Source organism: Sinocyclocheilus grahami, unplaced genomic scaffold (genome assembly GCF_001515645.1).
Source record: "Sinocyclocheilus grahami isolate Dianchi unplaced genomic scaffold, SAMN03320097.WGS_v1.1 scaffold289.1, whole genome shotgun sequence".
In the NCBI taxonomy this organism is placed as follows: Eukaryota; Metazoa; Chordata; class Actinopteri; order Cypriniformes; family Cyprinidae; genus Sinocyclocheilus; species Sinocyclocheilus grahami.
This window is the reverse complement of record NW_015505468.1, coordinates 591,744-610,968: the sequence shown is the minus strand read 5'-3', so window position 1 is coordinate 610,968 and position 19,225 is coordinate 591,744. Positions and strand designations below refer to the sequence as shown.

At 38.0% G+C, this 19,225-nt stretch overlaps 1 protein-coding gene across 7 annotated transcripts in view; it reads right to left on the bottom strand.

Moving 5' to 3' along the window:
• adgrb2 (adhesion G protein-coupled receptor B2) overlaps window positions 1-19,225 on the bottom strand; it is a 336,322-nt gene that overhangs the window by 148,671 nt on the left and 168,426 nt on the right. For all 7 annotated transcript variants that reach the window (XM_016292623.1, XM_016292624.1, XM_016292626.1 and 4 more), the window contains exons 6-11: window positions 16,866-17,030; window positions 15,978-16,142; window positions 14,017-14,118; window positions 12,134-12,240; window positions 8,385-8,579; window positions 6,623-6,691 (exon numbers count right to left, since the gene is read on the bottom strand). In XM_016292623.1, the coding sequence (XP_016148109.1) occupies window positions 6,623-6,691; window positions 8,385-8,579; window positions 12,134-12,240; window positions 14,017-14,118; window positions 15,978-16,142; window positions 16,866-17,030 (803 nt within the window). The remainder of the gene's footprint in view (window positions 1-6,622; window positions 6,692-8,384; window positions 8,580-12,133; window positions 12,241-14,016; window positions 14,119-15,977; window positions 16,143-16,865; window positions 17,031-19,225) is intronic.

The window sequence follows — 19,225 nt, the reverse complement described above, 5'->3', positions numbered from 1 at the left end:
AGTTACGCCGCTGGGGCTGCTTCATATGAGACCGCTCCAGCACTGGCTTCATGGCAGAGTCCCAAGGTTGGCGTGGCAGCATGGCACTCACCGGGTCCAAGTTACACCGGCCTGTCGCCAAACCTTCAACCTGTGGTCAGACCTTGCGTTCCTCCGGGCAGGAGTGCCCCTAGAAGAGGTCTCCAGGCATGCTGTGGTTTACACGGATGCCTCCACCACTGGCTGGGGGGGCCACGTTCAACAGGCACGCAGTGGAGGGGGGATGGGAGGGCCCCCCACTGCACTGCATGTCGCAACTCGCCCGCCACCTCCTCCTTTGGAGTCGGAAGGTTCTGAGGTCACTTCGTGCCATTCACATTCCGGGTCTGCTCAACCGTAAGGCCGACGAGCTGTCATGAGCTACGCTCCCGGGAGAATGAAGACTCCATCCCCAGACGGTCCAGCTGATTTGGAGACGTTTCTGAGCCACTCAGGTAGACCTGTTTGCCTCTCCAGAAACCTATCACTGCTATTTGTTCTACTCCCTGACCGAGGGAACACTCGGTATGGACGCACTGGCACACAGCTGGCCGCGGGGCCTGCGCAAGTATGCGTTTCCCCCAGTGAGCCTTCTCGCACAGATGCAGTGCAAGGTCAGGGAGGACGAGGAGCAGGTCCTGCTTGTGGTGCCGTATTGACCCACTCGGACCTGGTTCCCCGAACTAATTCTCCTCACGACAGCCCCTCCCTGGCAGATTCCTCTAAGGACGGATCTACTGACTCAGAGACGGGGCACCCTGTGGCACCCGCGTCCAGACCGAAGGTTCTAGGTGACCTACCCCAAGAGGTAGTTGACACCATTACTTCGGCGAGAGCACCGTCTACGAGACACGCTTATGCTTTGAAGTGGAACCTGTTCGTCGAGTGGTGTTCTTCTCACAGAGAAGACCCCCGGAGATGCCGATCAGGGTCGTGCTTTCCTTTTTGCAGCAAGGGTTAGAGTGAAGGCTGTCTCCCTCCACCCTTAAAGTCTATGTCGCTGCGATTGCTGCTAACCATGACCCCGTGGAAGGGAAGTCGGTAGGGAAGCATGATCTGGTCATCATGTTCCTTAGGGGGGCCAGAAGGTTAAATCCTCCCCGGCCCTCCTCTGTACCCTCTTGGGACCTATATCTGGTGCTCTGTCCCGTCCGAGCCTTGAGATGCTACGTAAACCAGACACAAAGCTCAGACCAGCTCTTTGTCTGTTACGGAGGCCGGAAGAAGGGGAAGGCAGTCTCTAAGCAGAGGATGGCCCACTGGATTGTGGATGCCATCACCCTGGCTTATCAGGCACAGGGTGTGCCCTGCCCGCTCAGGTTGCAAGCTCACTCTACTAGGAGTGTTGCATCCTCCTGGGCGCTGACTCGTGGGGCCTCACTGACAGATATTTGTAGAGCTGTGGGCTGGGCGAATCCCAACACATTCGCTAGATTCTATAGCCTTCGTGTGGAGCCGGTATCCTCCTGTGTTCTCACCTCAAACGGGTAGAGGCACTGAGAGGCCCCGGTTAGTGTCGGCTTGCTAAAACTGCTCCAGAGTGTCCGTACTGTAGGCCCTGTCGAGCTCCTCCATCCCCTCGGCAGCCAGACGTGGCAGAACGTCCGGTACCAGGCCCTCACTCGATGAATCCATGAGAACCGGTAGAGGGCTGGGATCCATATGTAGAGGCCTAATTGGTTCCCATATGTGTAAAGTCCACGGTATAGCCTCAGAGCCCGTGTTCCCCCCGGCAGACTTCTGCTATTTCCATGAGGGTTACAATCACCTCTAATCTTCCATATGCACCTAAATGGATGTCATATGTGTAAGTGCTTCCGAAACCTCCTTCGGGAAGGATGGGGCTTCCGCAACGTTCCTGTTCCAAGTGAAACGGGTACGTTTTCCCAGTGTTATCCAATCTCACTGAGTGGGTAGTGCAACAGGGACTGGTCTTCTTGTTGCGAGACCCGGCCTACACCACAAAGGGGCGCAGGCGGCTCGAACAGGACACTAGAATGGGCAGCATCCATGGCACTTTGGTAGGGATCCCAATTCAACGGTCACCGACGTGACTCGGAATGACCGACTGAAAGGGAACGTCTCAGTTACGCATGTAACCCTCGTTCCCTGAAGGAGGGAACGGAGACGTTATGTCCCGTCGCCATGGCTGCTGTACCACCGCTGAGCGGCCAGGTCACTCGGCGAAAACCTGGTATGCGTTGCACCGGCTGCCTTTTTATGCTCACGCTGTGATCAGTGGCAGCTGGATGCAATCATTGCACGCCAATGTGCATTGGCTCGTTTAGTTTACACTCGAAGTGGATTGGTCTCTCTAAGCGAGGGTTACAAACGTAACTGAGACGTTATCAGCTTTTGCTATAAACTTTTAATATGTAAAAAAACATACTTTAAATTAACTTTAATTTTGTAAATTACCTGTATCCCAAGTTATTATTACTTTATCAAAGCAACCCAACTGCAGTTTGATTGATATTACTTGGAATGCGCAATAAAAAAAAACATGATTTCTGAAAAAAATCACGTTATCGGTGCTAAATGCAGCTTTGGTGAGCATAAGAGACCTCTTTGAAATACATTAAAAAGTCTTACCGGCCCCAAAACTTTGAATTTCCAAACAAACACAACTAAATGTCCATAAACTGTTTATTGCACAAAAAAAAAAACTTTGTCTAATAACTGTCAACATTAAAAAGCTGTTTGTTCCTGAAAAACGATACATTCTGCCTTCAAATATTTGTCTTTTTCAGTGCAGTTTTTACAGCCAAATCGTGACAGTTTATGATGTAGCTGTGAAACGATGATGGAAAATGCATGCGTGAGATGAGGCGCAGTATATACCGTCATCCCTCCACTCTGTCATGTTTATAAATTGGCAGCGGGTTTTAATTCACTATTCCTTTGTTCCAGAAAACACCTTGCCACTTGCACATTTCACAGTGAAGTTCATGAGAACACGGAGTCCATTTCTTAATCTAATTGGAATTTTACTCTTCCTTCCTGCATACAGAAAATAAGCCATTCATGAAGGTCTGTGGAATGTGATGTTGCTCCGTGCCATAGGAGACTCCATTTATAGTATTTATACACTTTTGTTTTGCATTTGCTTTAAATTTATCCCTAATTAAACGTATTGTAATATGTGGCAGATGGGGATTTTATATGCATCCAGATGCATCCAGATGAAAGACCAAGCAGATTGGTGCTCGTTGTTGGTTTGAAATAAATAGGAGGGGAACTGACATCATTCTTTCCCAAACAGGCTTCTGGTATCTTTCACAAAATGACCTAATGTCCTTAGTCTGCTGAAAATATGCTATTTGACTGATCTTTATCTTGGAGGTTCAGTTTGGGTTCTGTGAAATATATGTATTCATATATTTCGGTACAATAACAATTATAATAATTGTATAGGTCTAATTGACTGTTGTCCCTGACAGTCAATCTTCTACATTAGCTCAGTCTCTTCATAGTACTACCTTGGTACCATATGCAAAAAAAACATGGTATTAACATGGTATTGTGTAAAACAACATGTCAATACCACAGTATTCTGACGTAAAACTTACAAAGTTTTGAAACAGTATTATATTCATATACCATCATATTTACATATTAAAGTACTTTCAAGAAACCTGATATTATTCTAGTTTTTTTTTTAAGTTTTATCATGTTCATGTTTTATCATATACAAACAAAAAAAATAGCATAATCATAAAACCATGTCCAAAACAACATGGTATCTGATGGAAATACCAAGGTACTTTGAAATGTAGCATGGTCCTCTTGAATGATTACCACATTAATTTACCATTATTTGTATATGTTACTCCAAGTAATGATACAGTGGTTGTATTATCATGTGTAATTCATGAAACCTGTATGCTTGGATTTATATTTATTCAGTATGTGAGCTAAAGCTTTCTCTGCTATTAATAGCTCTTGTTATTTGTCCAATTAGTAAGAGTCCAGATGGTGTGGCAAAGCACTGTTACTGAAGGGCAACAAGGCTAAGGCAATCGCAAACACAAGAACACACATATACTGAACACACATACAAATTAAGTCAGTATCGTCCCTATTTACTTTCCTTCATGCTCCTGCTCTTACTGTGATTGGTTAATTGGTGTAAGTTGTTTGAATGAGGAAAAAAAATTAAACTTTAATCAAAATGTTACAACTTGAGTTTCAGCTGTCACAGGCTATTGGATGATATTGTCAAGTGCTAAATGCTGTAGTTAAATAGAGGTTGTTTAAGCAAACTTGCACTGGTATGTAGTGCCCATTTTCACTATCCAATCAGTCCCAGATACTGTATACAGTATATTACTGCTAATTTTTTTTTTACTCAGCAAGGATGCAATAAATTGATTAAAAGTGGCATTAAAGTTAAAAAAAATGTACAATGCTCCAAAATATTTATATTCTATTTATATATTTTCATCAAAGAATCCTGGAAAAAAATGCATCACGGTTTCCACAAAAATATAAACACTGATGATAATAATAAGAGATGTTTCTTGAGCTGCAATTCAGCTTGCAAATGTAGCTTTGCCATTTTACAACAGGAAACAGTACTAAGTACTACTACTAATAATAATAATATAATATGTTTTAAATATCTTAAACATCCTACCCCAAACTTTTAAATGGTAGTGTATATAAACAAATTAAAGTCAAGTTCTGCCCTAATATCCTTTTTTCATTGTCACATAAGTCACATTTTGGTAAAAATATATAAAAGTAAAAAGTTGTGAAAAAACAATTTGCATAATTTTCAAACTTTCACCACCTTTTTTCCATCTGTCATTGTTGTATAAATGGCTCACTTGTAGTTTTACATTGGGAAAGAAGAAAGTATTTTAAATAAAAAAGACACACTTCCCCTTTAATATTCTGGCAGACAGAACGCATATTGAGCAGACATGGTGAACTCTCCAGCAGGCTCACAGGAGAAGATGATTATTTACAGAGCAGGGAGAGCAGGAGGTGTGTCAAAGATTTGCCTGCTCAACTGTGCTTTAACACCGAAATCTGGCTCAGTCACACTGAGCTAAGCACCTGGTGCCCGCATACGTACACAAACATAAGCGTCCACTGGAGTCACAAGCATGTGCTGCACAGACTTTGCACCGTATGTGACCATTAGTCACCATTACCTCCACATTCCCCATGTCTATCATTTAAAAAAATACGAACTACACTTGCACATGTATGAATGAACCTTAATACGTTTACACAGCAAGTGACATCAGTGACTACAGTGCACTGTAATGGTTGCAGGGTGCATTATGGGAGCAAAAGGGTTCCCCATTAGCGTAGCGATGGCACAGTTATGACTCATAATGGAACAGTCTTATATTTCAAAAAAGAATACAGGCATATTTTGGAAGTTTGGCAGGGCGATAGTTACTGTGCATTTGATAAGATTTTTGAAGGTTTTTGAAAGAAGTCTCTTATGCTCACCAAGGCTGCATATATTTGATCAAAAATACAGTAAAAAAAAAAACTGCAAAAAAAAAAAGTGAAATTTAAAGGAATGTTTTTCTATTTTAACATTTTAAAATGTCATGTATTCCTGTGATGGCAAAGCTGAATGTTCAGCAGCCTTTACTCCAGTCTTCAGTGTCACATGATCCTTCACAAATCATTCAAAAATGCTGAAATGCTGAACTCTTGATAAATTTAATGTGTCCTTGCAAAAAAAATAAGTATTCATTTCAATCAATAAATCAACCAACCAACCAACCAATCAATCAATCAACCAATCATTCTCACCCTACACCTTTGAACAGTAGCATAAGTTTATGGGACACTGTCTGTTTTTATCTCATCACTTAAAGTAATAGCACACTTCTCCTCAAGTCACACGACTTAAGGAATCAAACGTGTACATTTCACAAACAGTTACATGTGATGGATTTGTTCAAATCCCTACCTCTAAATTTGAGCAATAATAATATGCTTGCCTTAGCAAGCTCAACTACAAATTGGCACATACAATAAGACTTATTTAAGCATCTTTTGCTCTTCCACCCATAAAGATTGAAACAAGAATGTATGTATTTGGCAATCCTGACATGATGCACACTAAAACTCTGGACTGTAAAGCATAACCATGCCATAAATTGTCAGGTATTTGACATTACCAGAAAACATGTATGCTCTTGAGTGAGTCAGAATATGATCTCCTGCAGTTAGTTCAGGCCTCAGGGCATAAGTGGGTCTTCACCAAAAAAAAAAAAGTCTTCATGGATGGATGAGTTGAGGAAAGTTTATTACCATGCAGACATGGCCTGGCTTGACATCGAAGTCACCATGGACCTCACTGCACAGAATCTAAAGTCAAACAGTGTCTAATGGAGCGGTGTAATGCAAAGAGGCAGCTCTAACAGCACATCCCTTTCCCAACACACTTCACAGTCGGCTTCTATTACATCCAAAGCCAGTCTGATTACATCTGTTGTTAATCTGTGAGATCAGACTTGGCTTTGATGACACAGCTCTTTCTGAGGGGAAATTAAAATAGCACAGATATGAACAGTTCTGTTCTTTGGTCGGATATTTGCAGGTGTCTTGCCAGGGGTGAGAAAGGACATTTTACCTGGTGAGCATCTTCCCACTTCTCAAGGTTTTCAATGTCCAACATTAAGCTGACAATCTGGAAGAATTTCTGAAAAAGAAAAAAAAACAGTTTAAATAAAGAAAAAAGATAGTATTGTGCACTTTTTTTAATTTCAAAGTTCTGCTATATGAACAAAAGTGCAATAACAATTGATTTGCAAACACATAAGGTGCTTTTTTACAGCAGTATTCCTTTTACATATAGTAGTAGTTAAATATATATTGTAAATCTCAATTTATAACATTAATGTAATCCAAATTAAATATAAAACCAAAGCTATTTGCCACTGCCAAGGCATTAACGTTTTTATAGAAAATATTTTATAGTTTGTTATAGAAAAACAAGAGCTGAGTCCAGAGCCTCGATCAAAACATTATAACAGGCACCTTCTGAGTAGAGCCCTGCACATCGCGGGATCTAACACAGCAGAGTGCGGCGTGGGACAACACTTGATGGGCGAGTGCGGGTGTGGGCGGGTAGACTCGTGTGTGCGGGATGTGTGAAAGAATAAGGGTGTACTCACACTAGGCAATCTTAATCGTGCCCGAGCGCGTTTGACCCCCAAAGCCCGGTTCGTTTGACTAGTGTGATTGCTCTAGTGGTTCGTTTAGCCATCCCTGGCTCAGTTGGAAGAGGTGGGCCAGAGCGTGGCTCAGTTGGGCTCGGGCGCGGTGCGCATGTAGTGTCGGAGCGCTGAACTTCTGATACGTGCAGCATGATTGCGTAAACATTTTTGAGCGGCAAAAGTGATAGATCTGTAAAGCAATATATTGTGAGAGGGCCGTGTGTTACCGTGTCTCAAATGACTCAACATAATAAACCACAAAGTTAACAAAATGATGCACTCCACTGTGCTGAGCAAGAGCGCTTCTCTGCTGTCTTCACGTGCTATCGGAAATGTACTATTTCCCACTTATGAAGTTGTGAGCACTGCTGCAGTCTTAGGCCCACACCAAATGCTCTAAGACGCGTGATGACGCTCATCCCAAGCCAGTAACCTACTGATCAACATCTCACCCCTCCTGTGACCAATGGTTTGTCTGTGTGTGTATTCAGAGATAGTGAGCAACGAAGTTTCATAATAATAAAAAACTGCGTTAACGTGCGATAAAATATATATATAGTTGACATGTCAAACATTGATCTAAACCTTATATAATGTACATGCCACTGGATGGAGTAGATGTTTTTTTTTTTTACTTTGATGTTGTGAATCTGTGTTACTCTGCACTGCAAAAATTATTTATTTATTTAGTATTTGTCTTAATAGATAGACATACAAAGATATAAACTGTCTAACACAAATTTAAAACAACATACCTTTAATAAAAAGTGTAAGATGTTTTTTGAGAAATTTAATAGAAATGTTTTTTAATTGTATTAATTTTTAAATACTTTTAAGTACTTTTCATACCCAAATTGGTTTTTTTTCTTGTTTTAAACAAAAATTGAGTGATATATGTAATAATGAAGTTGACATGTGCAACAATATATGTAATTTTGAAGTTGACATGTCAAGCATTGATCTAAACTTGTATAATATACATGCCATTGTATAGACTCATATTAAGTCTGCTTAGAGTACCTTTTCTATTTAAGTCAACTACAAAAGAGCTTAAAAAGCTCTTAAAATCTGTGCAAACAGTGGAAAACATCAAAAGAAAGATTGCCTGGTCACAGTTTTTGTCATCTACCCATTTATTACTTGTACCTTTACACACACCCACAGGCAAATACATACCTGCACGTCGTCAGGAGCTGGGATGTAGGTTGCTCGCTTGAAGGTGTCCGTCACATTTCGGAGAATCTCCACAGAGAATAAGAGGTCGCCGCTATAATAATTCTTACGGGACATTAACTCCAGGAGACTCCTCACGATCTGAGACATGCCCTCCCCTGCCAGGGTCCTCTGACCCTTCGCAAGATGTTCTCGCAACTACAGGGGAAGAAAAAAAAAACACGCTTTTATGCACAGACACTGATAAATAAACCTTAATAATAACCACATAAGCACGAAGTTGCACCCTGGGTTTATAAATAAAACCAGATAAATAAACTCCAGCTACTAAATTACATCAGCAGACCAGTTCTGGAATTATTTTAATGCATTTCTCTACCGATTTAAAAATTTGTGGCATTATGCTCATTTAAATATGGTAATATATGCTAAACTATTTGTAGCTGAAAGAATAATTAATAAGCTAAAATATACGAACAAGCATGGAGAAGGATGTGAAGAAAAGTATAGTTTTGTGTACCCGTATAGGCTTAAAACGCACTAATATACTTTCATTTCATTCACTTAAAACAAGTTATAAATAAACTAACTTAAAAAGAGAATAAATAAGCACACTGAAATGTAGAGACAGATTTAAAGGTAAGCCAGAAAAAGAAGGGCAGAACAACACGCTGGCTTTGAAGCTGAAACAATATTGATCCGGGTCTGGAGCAAAGCGAAAGCAGTCTGAAGGTATCGACAGCCGCCTTAATCTACTTCCCATCTACAGTTAACCAAGGTGTGAGCATAAAGTGAAAACAACTTCTCCCTTAGTGAATCAACTAGCAGAGTTCTTGTTTGCGGCCGAATGACTGTCTAATGACAGTACTGTGAGTGCAGGAGGTGGCAGACAATGGCAATCAAAGCTAATTAAGCACTGTCTGATTATAATGAGGGGTTAGTGGACACATTAACAGCACAATCAACCCCGTCACATCACGCCTCTGTCGAGACAGAATTAAAACCCACTCTGCATTATGAACTCAAAGTCAAAGGTCGTGGCTGAGGAATTAGAAAGATCATGTGAAGGCAGGCTGTTGAATCTGTTAGGAAGTAATCAATCATTATCAAAACACAGAGGTCTCACAACAAGTGACAGAAAGCACATATCAATATGAAAGCTGTGAGACTGGTGATAAGTGATAAATGCTTTTAAGCATTTATGTTAGGGACTAGTTCAATGGAAGCTTTTCCAAGTAGTGGTTTTTATTTTCTTTGTGTGTGTTATAGTGAGTAGGGATCTGTAACGAATCAGCTCATGACAGTGAAGAATATGTGTGTTCATTCAAAGAAATGTTTTCCTATGAATTAATTAGTAGAAAAGTCAATTTCTGCTCTGCCTCTCCTATGGGGACAATGAGTGGGTTATTTTACTCACATTCTTGGGGGCTTCATAAAACCAGTGATATCATGATTAGTTGTCATGGTGACCAAGGGGGCCTGGTGTTCAGCAGAAATCCTGGCATCCAGTTTATTGAGTGAGGGGACTGTGACGATTTGTTAATCTAATGAATAATTGATTTGTTAAATCAAATAAAAATTAGTGTGTCAGATTGGTCGAGACGCTACAGATCCGACAATGGAATTGACACTTTTTAATGTTTTGCTGAGTGGTCATTGCAGCTATTATCATTTGCAGTAAGTGACAGCCAGTGTTGGGCAGTAACGCGTTACTGTAATTTGATTACTTTTTTAGTAACGGAGTAATTTAATGAGTTATAATTTTCAAAATAGTAATTAGAGTATAGTTAGAAGCCGAGGACTCTATATGTTACTGCCGTGTTACATTGCTGACAGAATGCAGTGATTTATAATCTAGATTGTAAAAAGGATGTAGCTCACGCACTGTCGAGTCAAGTGTCAGTGGATTAGAGACCTGCTCTCCCGCGAGACCCGACGCAACAGAGTGCGGCGTGGGACAAGACTTAATAGGCGAGTGCAGAGACTCATGTGTGTGCAGGATGCGGGAGAATAAAATGATTCACGGGACTCCTGCAAAATAGAAATATCTAATCATAAAATATCTGAAACAAATAAATTGTTATCAATCTATTGCACAAAAGCAGCAAGAACTAATATAAAATAAAAACGATTAAAAGGCGCAAGCTTCAGCAGAGCTTCTAAGGCTATAACACTAAGGCTAAGGCTGCGTTGAGCAATGTTAATTTCTGAAACGCAATGGCCAGTCAGGAGTGCAGTGCTGAAATGTGCATGCTCACGAATCCTCTCATTATAACACACTAATTGTAGACATTATGAAAAATGAATCATGCATATATTCATTGTGTTATAACAGAGCTTTGTGAGATTGCGATGAACTGAGATTTCATCTTTTTAGAGATGATAAAAGTAGCGCTATTTGCAGGTGTTCTGCCATGCCAAACCATGTGCGCAGCAGCCTATGCTTGCTTTAGTTAAAAATAACAGTTTTGTGAATGAACAAATATTTATCGGGAGCGTTTAGGCTGGGATTTCAAGTAAATTTCATGGATGTAGCCACAGAAAAAAAGTAAAGTAACTATGTAACTAATTACTTTTGAAATGAAGTAATCAGAACAGTAACATGATTACTTTTAAAAGGAGTAATCAGTAATCAGTAATTTAATTACATTTTCAGAGTAACTTGCCCAACACTGGTGACAGCAGCAATGTTTTCTCCAGCACACATGGCCCTTTAAATAAACTCCAATCTATCGCTTTTCTGTGGCTTGTTATCCGCTCTAGCGAAACCACCAAACAAAATGCAAACAAATGCGTCCCTGCTTCTGATATGCATTCACTTATGTACAGCTACAAATCTGGTGTATTAAACTTTTATTACTTAATATTCAGCTGCTCATCCATGCTATCTACTGAGCTACAAAACTCAGGGTCTTACAGGAGCAGATGGAAGTTATCAAATAAAATATCAGTTGAGTTCAGTTGAGCAACTGAATTAGTCAGCAAGTATGATTACTCCCTTAAATCACTGTGTAAACTGCATTCAGCAATATTTTTGTCCTGTTTTCCAGTAAAAAATATCCACGTATCCTCAAAAAAAAAATTTAATTAATGAATTAAAAATAAAATTATACAATTACAGCATACAAATAAAAAAAATTATAAATAAATGTACTTAGAAGCAAAATTGCTTCTAAGACTTGTTTTCAACAGGATATTTTAATACCAGACATTAGTTAAATTGATTTAGCAATATAATAATAATAGTAATAATATTAATAATAGTAACACATAGTATTAGTATTATTATTATTATTATTATTATAGCAAAGTTGTATTATTATTATTACTTCTACTGCTAGTAGTAGCATTGTTAGTATTATTATATTTAATAATACTAAATTGTGTATTTTAATTATTTAATTTAACAACAAAATATCATCATCATCATCATCATTATTATTATTAATAATAATAATAATAATAATTAAAAATAAAGCATACGATTTTTAAAGCTTTGAACAATGTTCGATAATAATAATACATTTAATTCAAAATAATCTCTTAAAACAAGTCTCATTTCCTCATAATACAGTATGTATGAGAAGATGGCAATACTCTAATACAGACCTGACTTCAAGAGAAATCCCACAAACTATTTATCAAAACAGTAAAAGATTGTTAAATAATGTGCATAAACAAATTAATATTCATAATCTAAGTTTTCCCCATCTTGTGATATCACAGCACGTCATCCTCATCCATGTACTCACAGATAAATGTAAATATCTATATTCGAGTGAGACACATCGGGCGAAGCTCGGAGGACCCCAGTAAGCAACTCCATTTGCGTCCAGCAAACAACGACGACTAGCAGATCCTACAGGGAGAGGAAAAAAAAAACAGATCATTATCACCGTTGGGCACAAGCAATAACAACATGCGAAGGTCTGTTTGACACACACGCTTCATATAAAAGACTTCACTGGGATGCGGCATATGATAATGTCTGGGATAATGACTGTTTTGAGTATGTCATTTTACACTGTTGTAAACTCAGTGTTGCTTAAAATTTCTGCTACTTGCATCATTCAGATCACGGCCAACAAGACTTGAATGAGGCCTCACCCCTAGTATCCTCGCTAGGATAAAAATGGGCCTGAAAATCACACAGGGAACGCAGGCAGACGTGGAAATGTAGCCAGAAAAAGTCAAGTGAAATGTTCTCTGCAGGAATTGGTTTTTCTTTTGGGGGTTAGTGAGCATGGCAGTCCGTGCTGCTCGGAATGTGGAGTTGATATAGATTACAGCTCGCCGTTGACCTCATTCAACACTCTGCTCTGTGCTCCCACTTCAAAGACATCACTTATTAAGTCTATCTGTTCTTATTAGGTAAAAATCACTGAGTGCCTTGGGTGTCTTTCTCCACTAGTATCTGAGAATTATTGCACGCTGTACTCAAGAGGGCATAAATAACCCCAACAAACTCTCCCACTGCAGTTGGAAGGGTTAGAACCTCTTGAGCCAATCTGAAGAGTGCAGAACACTCAATATATAACATTCAGAAAACATGAATGTCATGTTGTACAAAACGACAACATGTCAGTCTGTGCTATTAAATCTACAGTCTCTCAAAGAAAGAAATGTGATTTTCCTTGGGTCCAATGTAAGCTCTGCGGCAACGTCTGACATTTCAGTCCACCAAAATCTGACTTGATATCACTGCTACAGTATATTAACTTTCTGTGGCAGCATATATTGGGCTGTAAACATCCTCATTAAGTTCCCTCTCATACACCACTAATTCATCTCAATGGGCTTAAGAACTGAATGCTAATTAACTGCGTGGAAACCAACTTATTTTGAGCCTGTTGTGCGATGTAGATTTTGGAAGCTCCACCGATTGCACCGTTGATGGAGTTTTATAATGTAGTTTAACCAATCATAAAATCTTTTAATAAAGCTGCATGTCACGGTGAGAGAAGAAACAAATGTATCAGAGGCTGCATGAGATATGGCGTCTTTGGCTATGGCCAAAACAACATTAGATTGCAGTTTTATGTGATGTAGGCGGTGGCATAAACTCTGAAGCTAATCATGCTCGGATCATTATCTTTTCTTGTGTGGTTTTAATTTACTACTAATTTGTCACATTGCTGACATTTTTATCAAGAGCAATGTACAATATACTTTTTAGAAGAACGGTCGTCCTTGAGCAAGTTGGGTTTTGGCTAAAGGGCACAATGGTCATGGACTAGTCTTTACACAGAACCTGCAAACTTTCGATTACTGGCCTAGATAGAGACTAAACCAGCAATTTCTAGATCAAGAAGAAGATTAATCAAATAAATTGGCATTAAACTGACATTATTAGTGAATGATGACTTAAATGACTCAAATATATTGACAATAAATTGTCATTATCTGTGGGTTTTATTTAGTTGTTTTGGACCATAACAGCCAAAGAAACTATGAACTGTCATTTAGATCTTCCTCAAAATATAAACATTTTGTTCCACGGAAGGAAAAGTCATGGGTTGGAATAACACGAGGGTAAGTCATCTTCGGGTGAACTTTCATTTTAATATTTCATATTTCTAAAATGACTCCAACAGACCTTAATTAGTGAGTGGAGAGAATGTGTGCAATGACGTACCAGTGGCATTTGATGGACACTTGTTGTATACCGTCTCTCCAGCTGAGGCTCTCTTCCATGTCATGGCTACTTGGTACTCATCCTTACATATTTCATGAGGTGCTGCACACAGTATGAATCAAAAGTATAGATTAGCCAGAAGAAAAAAAAAACTAGAAAACATGTACAAACTGGCATTAAATAGGATTGATTGATTGCTCTCACATACATACATACATATGCACGCAAATACATACAGTACACTCTTAAAAATAAAGGTGCTTCGCGATGCCATAGAAGAACCTTTTTGTCTAAATGGTTCCAGAAAGAACCTTTAACCTTTTTTAACCTTTTTTTCACAAAAAGTTATTTGTAGCGAAAGAAGGTTCTTCAGATTATAAAAAGGTAAGAAAGAGGTGGTTCTTTAAAGAACCTTTGACTGAATGGTTCTTTGTGGAACCAAAAATGGTTCTTCTATGGCATCGCTTGAAGAACCTTTTGAAGCACCTTTATTTTTAAGAGTGTACATACATAAAACAATAAATAAATAGTATTTCTCTTGTTTTCTAGAATACATTTGATATTGTTTTGAATTTCCATCAATAAAATTAATTTCTTAATCATGAGTTGTGCCTGTTTTCCAATACAAATCTGTAAAATCTGTAACGTTTTGCATGCCAATAAAAAACTTAATTAATTAATTAACTTCGTTTAAACATGCATTTTCAGTTTTTATGTCTTTCTGTCAGTACAAATATCTAAAAAATCCTTTACAAAATTATACATTTTACCTCAAAAGCAAAAATTTATACAATTTTAAGTCTTGTTAACTTATCTTGAATTAAGTTTACTTTTCTTACCCATTGGCAAACAGATTTGTCTTGTTTTATTTATATATTTAATTAGGTTTATGTCTCTAGATTTTTCACTGAAACAAGGACAAAAAGTACTGATTAAGAAAATGAGTTGTTGCAGCACACAAAGCAAACTCTGTGAAGATCAGTTACTAGAACAACACACATCTCTCTCCAACTTTCATTCAAAAGTTTCTTCTGAACAGAAAACAACCCAGGGGTGAGATACAGAAGGGGACTGGGTTGAAAGCTGAGAGAGATGGAGAAGAGAATCCTACCTTTTTCATCTAAACATAATACACCCCGACAAAGCTATTGGACAGATTTTTGTCTTCAAGTGTCTGGCGCCATCAAAGCCCTGTGCCCGATATAAGCTCTGTGGCAATGTCTGACATTTATTTAATCTATAGCCTCCCAAAGCTGCAGTCAACGGCATGCTTATTGAAATCTGCTGTTTGCTGTGCTGCTTGACATGCAGACAAATCACACATAGCAGCACTTTGAACAATTCCCTTCTGTCAAGAATGACCCATCTCAATTTAAAGAGAGAAGAAATGGAAACAAAGGAGAAGAGAGAATGTTAAATACAGAAGAAAGAGAAAATGAGTGAGAGAGGTCTGAAAAGGAAAGGGCACTTTTTACAAATAGAGTTTTTTTAAGCATTCAGTGAACGCTTCACAATATGTTATTTATCAACTTCAGAAGACCAAACTTAATGTTCAATGAACTATTTTAGTTTCTATTAATTTTATTTTAAGGCGTGCAATTTATTTTTGTCAATTTATTTTTTGTTATTTTAAAGTTTAAAACCCTGATTTGAGGGACTTTGATATTTTAAACACAGAAATTAAAATGACAACTGTAAACACAAAACAAAATAAAAATACATGTATGCAATAGTCAACAAGTGTCCCAATTACTGTATGTCAGTTAAACTTAATCAAAAATAGTTTTAACTGAATATAAACTCAACAGATTAAGTCAAAATTAATAATGGATAATAACTAGATAGGCTATTAGACAATCAAGACTGTCAAGGTAGAACAGACCAAATTTGTATAGGAAATCAGAAAAAAAAAATCAGAAGAGAAGAAAAAGAGAGATGCTTTGATAATAATAAACACACACCTGGGCACTTCTTGTCATTGCAGGAGTGTACTTCCTCTCCAGAGCCTTCACAAGGGTAACCCTGGATTCCCGTGCCTTCACACATACGGAACCGCCGCTGCCAACCAGAGTCACAGGTCTTGGAGCACAAGCTCCAGTGATTCCAAGCACCCCAGTTTCCTCCACCTACACATAAGGAAGAAAATGAGGAACAAGAGATGAATTACAGGGAATTATTGTTGACCATCTAAACAATGTCCCAGTTAAATTTTCCAGTGCTGTTGGACTGTTTATCAGCGCTCTTGGAACCAGGGTTATTATAGATAACTAAAATATTACTTTAAATGCTTGAAATGAAAACTAAAAACGTATACATACTACCTAATAAAATAAAAACTACATAGAAATATTTATAAAAAATAAATAAATGAATAACACAACAAAATTACTAAAAGTTTAACTAAACTAAATTGAAAGCTGAAAATATAAAATCTGATTTAAACAAACAAACAAAAAAAACTACAATAGCATATCAGTGTTTCTGTTCACTGTTCAGCCAATCAGATTTGAGGACCAGCACTAACTGTTGTGTAAAACATGAAAAAGCACTTAAAAGTGAAGTGACAACCATATTTAGCTGTAGTGTGAATGTGGTCATAAAGCACCTGCATGAAGCTAATTTGCACTTATTAATTATTATCAGGGGTGCTAACTGGCATATGCTGACACAGCAGCATATCTGTGGAACAAAATGAGAGGTGCAGACCAGTTAGTCTCTGCAGTTTGGTACCATAGACAATTCAAAGCGTTCACTACAATTAAATAGACAATGACAGCAAAACAATGTGCAGCTGTTTACCTAATCTACCTGTCAATTTAAGACTGTAAGCCCACCAGAGAGAAACTTACCCCCACAAGATGGGTTGGTGCACTCACGATTCTCCGCATGTGGCCCCTTACACTCTGCCCAGCCATGAACTGACACACTGCAACGCCGCTGCCTCTGCTGAGTGCCGGAGCCGCAGGAAACAGAGCACTGAGACCAGGCGGCCCAGTCCAACCACTGCCCCTCCACTGCAAACACAACCACAGGGAGATGCAGAGAGAGAGAAGTGGAGGTGAGAACAGAATAAGACAGTACAAAAGCGGAGGAAGGACAGGAAAGAGAAGGACATAGAAGTGAGAGACAGAAACAAACAGGAAACAGGCGGTCGGAGGTACGGACAGAGAGACGGGGGACAGCAAGGGGTCTGTGTTTGTCTGTAGCATGTGAGTTTGGAATTTGGTTAAAATGATTTCTACTTACCCTGATACAAACCTGAGAGATAACTTCAACAAACTGAGTGAATATGATACTGATTAGTGATAAGCCAATGTAAATATTGTAAATTTTTCAAACTTCATCTATTTTTCCCCATTATAAACTATACAGTCAGCACAACAATTAAGTTTCACATGACAAAAAAACATTGAAATAAAATAAACATAAACTGAAATGAAATGAAATACTCTTTATTGTTTAGTTTTAATGTGCTAAAATAACTAAATACACTAAAACTTAAAAGAAATTGCATCATAAATGTAATTTACTAATTTATTTTCACCTGCTATTTAAACCCTGGTTACACAATTTTATTTTAAATTCTATATTGAAAAACGCTTGTTTTAGGATCACCTCTTCATCACCGAACATTGAATTACAATGCATTCTATTAGAATAAACATTTACCTGCACATTAAAGGAGCTCCAAGTAACACATTAATTTTCTTGAAAATTGTAGTCTAATGGGTTTCAGAGAAGACCAATGCAAAGAAAAGACTAATGTTGTTTAATTAATTAAAGAGAGATTGACTACTGTGACAAACCTAAAAGCACAGGAAGTTAAATAGAGGCTTTATAACATTAGCGCTAACATATATGAGAAACCTCCCTTTGATGATAATATGTTTAGTTAAATTGATGCATATTCCAGATTTTTCAGCCTTTAATTTCTCACAGGAAAAAAAAAATATATAATTACAGCTAGAAGCTAGAAATAAAAAAATAAAAAAGTAATACTGATTACTATTCATTGTTTTTCCATGTATAAAAGACAGCAAGCACATTATGTATTTTACATTAATTTTATATAGTAGATTAACTGTGGATATCAATAGAGTATATGCAAACACAGCAGAAGTTGTTCTGCCTGCGGTCATATCGGTCTTCTCTCTGACCGTCAACTACAACAAAAAACAATATGAGATCTTTTGCATAATGGATGAAACAAGGGATCAATTTGTAGTGACTATTTCTTACTTGAATAATGAGATTCATGTTTTCTGGTGAAGTTCAATGTGAATAAATAATACGTAGGGTGAATGCCGCTTATGAAGCCCTTCCCTGTCGCTAATCCAAAGCCCATCGCTTATGACTCATTTTGTTGAAGCATTTATGAATTTCTGCAGTGTTTATGGAGTTGGAAAAAAAATGTTTTAAAATCTTTTGAATGTTTCACTTCTCGTATCCCAAGATCCTTTGCAAAACATCAGAAGGCCTACATGCCTCGAAGGACACATATTCCGCATGTTCGAAAGTAAGAATTATATTTAAACTTCATCCATCAAATTATGCCATTAATCTTATGGCTTTATGTTTATATAATGAATGCTTTCTAGTGTGCACTATCTATTTCACAGTAGGGGAGATGTTACGTCTTTTGACATTAAGCAGCAATTTCAGCATCTGTGCATATTAACCTCTAATATCACTTTTATCTTATTTAAATGGGGTGGGGGTTGTTGGGGGTAGATATTCATATTTCATCCAAGCGTATCTCAAAATGATTGATGGTATGAACTGAAATCAAATTATCTCTCAATCTAATGGATTCCAAGGAAGACAAAGCACATGATGAACGAAAATACCTATGTCACCTTTGCTCTGTTAAAGCAGATGTTCGTCAAACTGAGAAAATTGGTATTATTATTAAGTGGTATATACAGTAGGTACAGAAAGTATTCAGACCCCCTTAAATTTTTCACTCTTTGTTATATTGCAGTCATTTGCTAAAATCATTTAAGTTAAATTTTTTTCCTCATTAATGTACACACAGCACCCCATATTGACAGAAAAACACAGAATTGTTGACATTTTTGCAGATTTATTAAAAAAGAAAAACTGAAATATCACATGGTCCTAAGTATTCAGACCCTTTGCTCAGTATTTAGTAGAAGCACCCTTTTGATCTAATACAGCCATGAGTCTTTTTGGGAAAGACCCAACAAGT